The sequence below is a fragment of the Rattus norvegicus genome, chromosome 1 (assembly GCF_036323735.1).
Source record: "Rattus norvegicus strain BN/NHsdMcwi chromosome 1, GRCr8, whole genome shotgun sequence".
Taxonomy (NCBI): domain Eukaryota; kingdom Metazoa; phylum Chordata; class Mammalia; order Rodentia; family Muridae; genus Rattus; species Rattus norvegicus.
The window spans coordinates 95,987,672-95,997,497 of NC_086019.1; the positions used below are offsets into that span (position 1 = coordinate 95,987,672).

At 50.6% G+C, this 9,826-nt stretch overlaps 1 protein-coding gene across 3 annotated transcripts in view; it reads right to left on the reverse strand.

The window, feature by feature from the left end:
- Window positions 1-9,261, reverse strand: part of Gpi (glucose-6-phosphate isomerase) — a 31,544-nt gene extending 22,283 nt beyond the window's left edge. The window contains exons 1-5 of one of the 3 annotated variants that reach the window (XM_063283691.1): window positions 8,758-9,261; window positions 5,403-5,918; window positions 4,557-4,647; window positions 4,236-4,304; window positions 2,071-2,190 (exon numbers count right to left, since the gene is read on the reverse strand). In XM_063283691.1, the coding sequence (XP_063139761.1) occupies window positions 2,071-2,190; window positions 4,236-4,304; window positions 4,557-4,647; window positions 5,403-5,524 (402 nt within the window). In that variant the 5' untranslated portion in view covers window positions 5,525-5,918; window positions 8,758-9,261. 3 annotated transcript variants of the gene reach the window in all.
- Between the last annotated feature and the right edge of the window lie 565 nt (window positions 9,262-9,826).

Genomic DNA, 9,826 nt, shown 5'->3' on the forward strand with positions numbered 1-9,826 from the left:
TACACTGTTGCTGTCTTCAGACACACCAGAAGAGGGCATCAGATCCCATTACAGATGGTTGTGAGCCACCATGTGGTTGCTGGGAATTGAACTCAGGACCTCTGGAAGAGCAGTCAGTGCTCTTAACCACTGAGCCATCTCTCCAGCCCCCTTGTCTGCTTTTTTGAGTCAGGTTCTAACCCTAACCTCAGGATGGCCTTGAACCCAGGACAACCCTTCTGCTTCAGCCTCCCAAGTGCTAACATTATAGATGCAAGCCACCACTCAGATTTTTTTTAATATTATTCTTTTTTAAAAAGATTTATTTATTTTATGTATGTGAGTACACTGTCGCTGTCTTCAGATACACCAGAAGAAGGCATTGGATCCCATTACAGATGGTTGTGAGCCACCATGTGGTTGCTGGGAATTGAACTCAGGACTTCTGGGAGAGTAGTCACTCTTAACCACTGAGCCATCTCTCCAGCCCCATCATGTGACATTTTGATACATGGATTTAAGTAAGAATCAGGTCAGAGTAACTGGGATATCCATTGTTTCAAACAGTTATCACTTCTCAAGTGCTAGCCTGTCACATGCCAGGCTCACTGGCCCTGACCTCTGACTCTCCTGCCTCAGCTTTCCCACCGCTGGGATCAGCAGCACTCTGCCTGACTGTACTGTTTACTTTTGAGAGGACCGGTCACAGGAAGTAGGTTCCTCACTGGGATCTCCTGCTTTGTGTGCCTTTTCACTGGGCTTTTTGCTTTGAGACAGGGTCTCCCACACAGCCCAGGCTGGCCCAGGACTGGTAAGTCTTCCTACTCCAGGTCCCCTGTGCTAGGATTACAGGCATGATCCACCACACCCAAGCTGTGCATTTTGAACTAAAAATACCTGGTCAGTCTAGAGTCAGCAATCCAACAGCCAGGTTTAAGGCGTTGTCATCCTGCAACAGCACGGGAGGGGACTAACCAGCGTGCCTGGGCTCACAAGGCACGATCAGAGCCTCCTACTCTGCCACACAGAGCCAGGAATGCCCTTCACACTCAAAACATCAGGGACATTCTGAAACCCAGAGTCCCACCGGGGGTTTCTGGCTTTCCTCTTCCCAGGAAGCCCTATAGGCAGGCGTCACCAGGCCTTTAAGATAAAGCTCTTATTTTCAGGTTTGAAAATGGCTCTTGGCCAAGGCAAGTCGACTTTGACCAGCCACACGTGGGAGCTTTCAGGCACAAGTCCAGAACGCTTACAGCCGACCAGATGATCACTCTCTGAGCATGCCTAGCCCATACAGACACACACACACACACACACGCCCACACCACACACACACACGCCCACAGTGCCCACGAATCACCCCTGTACTCCAGACTTGATAAGATCTGCTAGCCGACCCTTGCAGGGTTACCCCAGGAATACACACTGAGGACGCAAAGGTTTATGAAGGTTAAGTTAGCTGGTCTCTAAGGCAACCAATCCTGCCTCCCACCCCCAACCCCATATACATAGATCGTGTGGGAAGCCGGCAGGTCACGATATAATAGGTCTTTAATCCCAGAACTAGGAAAGCAGAGGCAGGCAGATCTCTGTGAGTCCGAGGTCGGTCTGGTCTACATAGGCCAGTCCCAGGCTAGTCAGGGTTACACAGTCCTGCTAGGATGGACTGACAGAAGGGAGGGAGGAAAACAAGGGGGTCTGAGTGTAGTGTGGTTATGTGCTTTAGTATGGACCTGGGACAAGCTTTACACTTTATCCTGCACATAAACCGTGGGGAGGGAAGTGTAGCTCAGCTGGTAGCTTGCTTTCCTACTGCATAAAGCCTCAAGTTTGACAACCCCCACCCACCGCTCGCTCCCAGCATGTGACAGGCCATGGTGGTGCACACCTATAGTCCAGACCTGGGGGATGAAGAGAGTGTGCTCATTCTGAGAAGAGCTGAGGGGAATTCAGTTCTCAGCAGAGAGATGGCAGGGTCAGCCACCACACAGGTCACCCCTGCCTGAGGCTGCTACACGTCCTAAGTCCTGCCTCTAAGGAGATCAGCAGGGTCAGACTCCGGAACACACATCGAGGCTAGCATTTGCTCACCTGGCAGAAAGACTTCATCTTGTCCAGCACCTTGTTGACCTCTGGCATCACGTCTTTGCCGTCCATCATGATGGATCTGTTGGACCGGTTCCGAAGGGCCACGTGCAGCACCGCCCGGTCCTAGAAAAGGTCAGAGAATGAGGAGCACCACAGACCCTAGAGCTCGAGTGGTCCCAGATGGGGTAAATACAGCATAAATCGGCCCTCTGCACAGGACAAGCTAGTCTAGGCATCCACTAACATCGCTGTCAGATGTACAGAGAGCCCGGGAGGGAAAGCCATTCTGTGACCCCTGTATGAAGCAGATACAGCAGGACCTGAACTAAAGACAACCCCTAAGGGCTGGAGGGACCCCAAGGCACGAAAGGCCTGACTGAAGAGAACGATGTACCGTGCTGGTGCCGCCGACACAGACCAGAGATGGGTAATAATCTCTGTCAGCCATAAACTAACTCGGCCCTCCTGAGGAAGAGAGCTTCTTGTTTCTGGCACCTTCTAAAAATGTCCCAAGGCCTCAGGATGTGAAGCAAGACAGGCAGCAGAAAGCTTTCCTCACCAAACAGCCTCACAACTGCCACAAACTAAACCGGAACAGACGTCTGCTGTGACAGGTGCCAAGCAGCTCACCTGGCCACGAGGGCAAAAGGGCCCAGGCAGCTAAAGACAATAGCAGCCTTGGAAGGAAGCAGGTATAAAGGTCCCAGATGGTCAGGAAACCGACTTCAATCTCCGTGTGTGGGATGGTCCGAGGCCACCCCACCTACCCTATATCTCCTTCCCATATTCCTTAAGCAAATGCACAACACCCTTCCCCCTCAGAGGAAGCCCTCTTTGACTGTGGCCTCCCTTATATCACACAAGCCCAGCTGTGCAAGATCAGCTGCTTCTAACTGCACCCCTGACCTCTAAGCCTTAGACTCCTCACATGTAAAAGAAAACCCAGGGTAAAGAGATAGCTCAGCGGGTAAGAGCACACACTTGCCAGGTAGCGGCGCGTGCCTTTAGTCCCAGCACTCAGGAAGCAGAGGCAGGAAGATCTCTCTGAGTTCGAGGCCAGCCTGATCTACTGAGTGAATTCCAGGACAGTCAGGGCTACACAGAGAAACTGTGTCAAAAACCAACCAACCAACCAACCGAACAAACAAACAAACAAAAAAGAGCACATATAACCCTTCCAAAAGGGCAGAGTTGGAGTCCCAGTGCACACACAGACTGGGTGGCTCCCAACCATTTCTAACTCCAGTTCTGGGAGAACCTGACAGCTCTGTAGGCACCTGTACTCATGTACACACACCCACACACTCATAACTAAAAGAAAAAAAGTGGGCTGCAGAGACGGCTCAGCTGTTAAGAGCACTGCTCTTCCAGAGGTCCTGAGTTCAAATCCCAGCAACCACATGGTGGCTCACAACCATCTGTAATGGGATCTGATGCTCTCTTCTGGTGTGTCTGAAGACAGCCAACAGTGTACTCATATATAATAAGTAAATAAACCTTTAAAAAAAAGTAGACACTGATTTTTGTTTGTTTTCTTTTGGGAGGAGGTGCAAGGGCAGAGGGCGGATATGAAGGGACAGGGAAATTAGTAGGATTAGGATGCACGATGTGAATCAAAAAAAAATTTAAAAAACAGAAAAACAAAGTGGGGTGGAATTCAGATCATTCAATGAAATAATAACTTCTAGAAAAAAAAATCAACACGGAGAATTCTCAGTGTAGAATGTTTACTATGCCTGCAGGCTTCCACACCAAGTCAGGGCCAGGATTTTCCAACCCTCGCCTCTTATTTACTGCCAAGGAAACCAAGGGCTCTGGTGACAGGATTCTCGTCAATAATACAAGCAGCAAGGATCCACCAGGGTATCGAGGCTGAAGTTTTCCAAGAAAATGTCTCAGCAAGTCTTAAGCAAATCCCTCCCTTCAGGCTGGGTTGTGCCCCTCCCTGGACACCAGGAACTGTGCCAATTCGCTCGCCAAGTCCAGGCTGCCAGTCTCAGAGAAGCCACGCCCCAAACCTCTGCAACCCCCTCCCCCCACGGTAAAGCCTTGAGCACCTCCAGGAGGCAAAAGCATTGCTTAAGAGTAAGGGTGAGGACACGGGGTGATGCTGATAACGGTCTCATGCTCAAAGGGAAGGAAGAGGCCTCGGGTGGGGACCTGCTCACCTCGGTGGAGTTGATCTTCAAACCACTGAACATGTTGTCCCGCGCGGCCTCCACGCCTCTGGACTTGGCCTAGGAAGAGAAGCCATTGAGGTCTTGTGTCCCAACCTCACTGGCTATCATGGCAAGTCCAACCCCACCGGCCACCGCCAGTGAGGATGACAGATTTCATAGCCAGATTCCTTTTCCACTGCCTTCTGCTCAAACGGTGGGGCCTGGAGATCCCTGGGATACCTCTCCACGCCTAGACCTACCCAGAACCCAAAACAAACCCAGGCCCTCACACCCAAACCAGACATCACAGTTCCCCAATCAGAAGATTACCAGGTCCACCAGCATGTGCAACACCTCCTTGTTCACAAGGTTCTTGGAGTAATCCAACAGAATATGTCCATGGTTGGTGTTGAGGTTCAAGCTGCAGGAAGATGCAAAAGCTGCTGGTCACACCCCAGCGACAGTGCCCGGCTGGCCACAAAGGCTGACCAGTATAGTGTAGGAAGCCATGCCACAGAAACAAGATGTAAACAGATCCTGAGGCAGGAGCATGGCTTAAATGGAGGAAGGTGCAGCTACCCTGCAGAACCGCAGAGCTTCCCCCTTCAAGCTCCATGTCTCAAACTTACTAGAGAACACCCATGGAGAGGTATCAGGGACTTCGAGTGAGGAACCACAGGTGGTCATCCCGTGTCCCTCTCCTCCCGGCATCAGTGACAAGGCACGCAGGGATGCATCATGTTTAAGATTTCTTCCGCCCTCCCTTCTATTTCGCAGTTGTTCACAGGTCTCTCTGGCCTCTGCATCGTGCCTCCTCCGCTCTATTTTTACACCGTGGCTCCCAGGAAATCTCAGCCTACCCACCCTGCCCGACCAAAGCCCCCTAGGAACAGGTGGGAGGAGACAGCTCTCTCGTGCCTGTCGCGCCAGCAACGGCTCCTCCTCCTCACGGGTGGTTAGAAATCCCTATTCAAATGGCTGAGACTGAGAGGCGGGGGCGAGGGGGTCCCCAAGGAGGAGCCGATTCCTTCTAATGACTAAGCAGCCTCGGCCCTCTGGCTAGCACGCGGGTCCCAAGTACCCACTCCAAGGAGGCATCAAGGACAAAGTGCGGCCCCAGTCTGGGCCCTGCGGGGCGGCTGGGGGTCCCCGGGAGCCCAGGCTCCGTGCGTGCACCTGAAGTGGTTGAAGCGCTCCGGATCTGCCTCAAAAAGTTCGCGCAGCTTGAGGTTGGCAGAGTTCGCCCGGTGCCACTCCAGCAGCTTCTGGAACTCCGGGTTCCGGGTGAGCGCAGCCATGGCGGGACCCGAGAAGTACACGGAGCAGTACGTGCACGGAAGAGGAAGGAAAGAGGAGCGGCAGCGCGCAGCAAGTCAGTACCAGTGCGCGCAGCCAGCTTTATGGCGCAGACGTCCGGCCCCGCCCCTCCGAGTCCCTCCTCCGGCCCGCCTCGACCCCGCCCCGGCCCGCCTCTGTCCTCTGGGCCCGCTAGACGACCTTGCCGGCAGCTGCAGATCTGGGGGCCTCTGCTGGCCTCTCTGTAACACAAGCGTAGCCACTTGCGAACGTCCCTTAGCTGGCTTCTGCGCGGAAGTGACTTGAAGGGCAGAGGCGGAGTTTCTCTTGCCGGGTCGGCTTGCTTCTTTCATTCATTCTTGTATTCAATTCAGCAGAACTCTATGGAACGCCTTCCTGGTTAGAGGAAGTGTTCCGGGTTAAGGCAAGTGTTGTGAGTACGTGAGCCAAATAAGTAAAGAGAATTTATGGGATTTCAGATCTGGCAAGTGCTTCTAAGAAGAGGCAAACTGGATGAGGCATGAGAGATGAATCTGTGGTTAAGAAAACATAGTTCTCTTGCAGAGGACCTGAATTGAGTCTCCAGCACTCATAACTGTCTGTAACTCCCGCTGCAGGTACTTTGAATACCAACGGCACTTGCATTTTCATGCACATACCCACCCTACACATATAATTAATACTAAGATTATATATCCACCTCACACACAAAACTACTAATAAAATTGTATGTCCACTCCACACATAATAAAAGTGAACATAATTAATAAAATGTCCACCACACACATAATAATAAAAATGAAAGTATATGTATATATTTTTTAAAAAAGATTTCTTTATTTATTATACATGAGTATACTGTAGCTGTCTTCAGACACACCAGAAGAGGGCATCGAATCTCATTACAGATGATTGTGAGCCACCATGTGGTTGCTGGGATTTGAACTCAGGACGTCTGGGAGAGTACCCAGTGCTCTTAACCACTGAGCCATCTTACCAGCCCATGTGTACAAATTTTTAAAATATATACATATTTTAAAAATATATACATATCAGAAATATATATACATTTTGGAAATAAGCATTTCCTTTAAGCAGATGGTTAAGAAAATAATTGGCTGGGTTGGGGATTTAGCTCAGTGGTAGAGCGCTTGCCTAGGAAGCGCAAGGCCCTGGGTTCGATCCCCAGCTCCGAAAAAAAGAACCAAAAAAAAAAAAAAATCGGCTTTTATTACATTTGAGTAAAAGCATGAAGGGGCAAAAATGAGCCAGTTTGCTACCTGGAAGGAAAGTGGTCTATCAAAGGGAAGAGACACGGTAAAATCTGAGACAAGAGCACTCAGAGGTGTCCCACAAATGGAAGGTACATGTGGCTGGAGTGGAGCCAGCCGATGAGGGGAAGAAATCGTAGAGGTGACATCGGAGAAAAGGAAATCCACCCAGTGGCTTGCAAATCATTGTGAAGATCTTGATTTTTGCTTAGAGATGAGGAGCCACTGAAAGAGTCTACACGGACAAAGCAGGGACTTTGTCTGACACACTGTATAAAGGGTCAGAGTTAAGCAGGAGCACAGTGAAGTGAAGCAGGTCCTAAAGGAAGCAGCTTCAGTCAAGGCAGGAGGAGATGGACACAGAGGACGGAAGGAGTGAGGGATCCATGACTGCTTGGAGTGAAAGGTCAAGATATCCAGTCTAGGCTTCAACTTCCTAGAAAAAAAAATGGAGTTCTCATCCACAAGTCCAAGGAACAAGGAAGAAGACGTCTAAGGAGGAAGACTAGGTGAAGTGAAGTGTTTGTGGGGCCTGGGGGAAATGTGTGTAATTTTTAATACTTGCTAAGCTTCCAAAACAATGCTGGACATCTAGCACCAGGGTGGCAGGCACTGGGGTGGCACTATAATCCCATCATGTGGGGAGGAAAGGCAGGAAGATCGAGAGTTCAAGGCCAGTATCAGCAACATAAGAGTCTGAGGCCATCATGGCTGAGAAACAAAACCCGGGAGCTGAGAAGAGTTTTTAAAGCACTTGCCGCAGAAGCACGAGGACATGTTTGCTCTCCAGAGCCCTTGTAAAAACCTGCACACGTGGCTTCTTGCAATCTCAGTGCTAGAGAGCTAGAAACAGCAGGATCCTAGGGTTCAATGACCAGTCTGGCCTCAGCGGTGAGCTTTAGGTCTCACCAACAGACCCTGACTCAAAAATGAAGCTGAAAAATTAATAAAATATATTATTGGGGGGGGCTGGCGAACCCAAAAAAAGCAGGGCAGTGGTGGCACGCACCTCTAATCCAAGCACTCAGGAGGTAGGGGCAGGCAGATCTCTGCGAGTTCAGTGACAACCTGGTCTACAGAGTGAGTTTTAGGACAGCCAGGAATGTATAGAGAGACCCTATCCCAAAAAAGAGGGGGAGGGAGAAGTGGGACTGACAAAAATAGCTCATGGGTCAAAGGTATTTGGGATCAAGGCTGATAACCGAAATCCAATCCCTGAAATCCACAAAATAGAAGAATGAGCTCCCACAAATTGTTCTTTGAGCACAGGCATGCTGTGGCACACCCCTTCAAATGAATAAGTCTAATTAAATATAAAACGGTGGGCAGCATTCCTAAGGAACAGTGCTCAAGTTGTCCTCGGGCCTCCCTGTGAATTGTGCATGCCCGAGCGCGCGCGCGCGCGCACGCACAACACTCCCACCCTGAACCTCAACTAGCAAGAAAGTCAGTCTTAGTTGCTGCTGTCCCAGGGGTCCTCAGACTGGCCCAGCAGTGTCCACAGACTCCCTTTTGGTAGGGGTTGTGAGGCTTTCCTTCTGTCCCCTCTCCCTGTTCCCACGAACTGTCAGAGATCAATGTTCTCAAGACTGATGGACTTTCCGGTTGAGCCATCTTCTCTGCCATGAGCTTCAGTTTTAAGGGAAACAAGAGAATGACCCCTACAGGTAGGGTTCCCCTGGATTTTTATGCTGTTCTGAGCTGTTGTTTACTACTTTTTAAAAGCTAAAGTCCAACTGAGGAGTCAGTCCCTAGCCTTTAACTCCAGCACTGGGTAGGCAAATACAGGCATATCTCTGAGTTCGAGGACAGCCAGGGCTACACAGAGAAATCCCACCATAAAAAAACAAAAAAAGATGTAGTCAAGGCTTCTAGAATGCTGGAGCTGTTGTCGATCTGCATGACCACACGTGGGTACACCCATAAGTTCCCCCAAAGATCTTAGGGGTGTTTCACCTACTTACTCCTGATAGGAACTGAACGTTGGTGCAGCCTTAAATTCCAGCACTCTGGTCTACATTGCCAATTCCAGGACAGCCAGGGATACATAACAAGGACCTGTCTCGAGTAATTCAACAGCCAAGGGATTTTTTGGCAAGCAATGCAAACCGCAGAGTAAAAAACCAACAGGTCCGCGAGCTGGAGACCGTTCTTGGGATCCACAGCCACAGATTAACCACAATCTGAACCTGGTGCAGAAAGCGAACAAGAGCCTGCCGAAATCAGCCTCAAGTGCCTTCTTCAGCAAGATGACCTAGCCCGTGCACCGGATCCTAGGAGGATCAGAGAGTGGAGACAAGTTTAGAAAGTCCAGGAAATGTCGAAATTCTCTACCACAGGGCCTCAGCAAAGCCCTTGAGTTTTGTGATATATACTATACTGTTCCTATACTGCTGAGTTTGTCTGAGATGCTGAGTCACTGGGCTGAAGGCGGGGGGAGCGCGCCTTCCTGCGGGGGCGGAGCCAGGCATGCGCACGTACATTCTGGGGCGGCGGAAGAGACCACGCGCATGGAGGCCGCGAGCACGCGCAGCACCTAGGCTGGCTGCGTGTAGGCTGGCACGTTCGGGGGCGGAGAGGGTAGGGAGAGCGCATGTGCGCATGTGCGGACGCAGGTCGGAGCTCGGTGAATTAGAAAGCGCCTGCATTTGCACGTCTGGGATGGTTGAAATACTCTGCAGTGCGCATGCCCCAGTTGAGGGACGGTTGTGCACACGCGCTCTCCAGGAATGACGAGTGTGGTAGCAGGGCGTGGCGTCTTACACCTGTGGTCTCAGGACTGGGAGGCTGAAGCAGGCGTGTTAGATGCCAGCCTAGGCTCTATAGTGAGTACTTAGTCCAGCTTGGGCTACAGTGTGAGCCCTCTCGTTAAAAACAAATATAAAACGGCACTTAATTTTGATGCGAAGCTCCCTATGGTAATTCTTAGCAGTCCTGATAGAATTATGGTGAACAACGCTTTGGTTCAGCGCGAGAGCCTTATCAGGTCTGATTTTTCACTCTATATTAGAATTAGCAAATACTGGCCCTAGC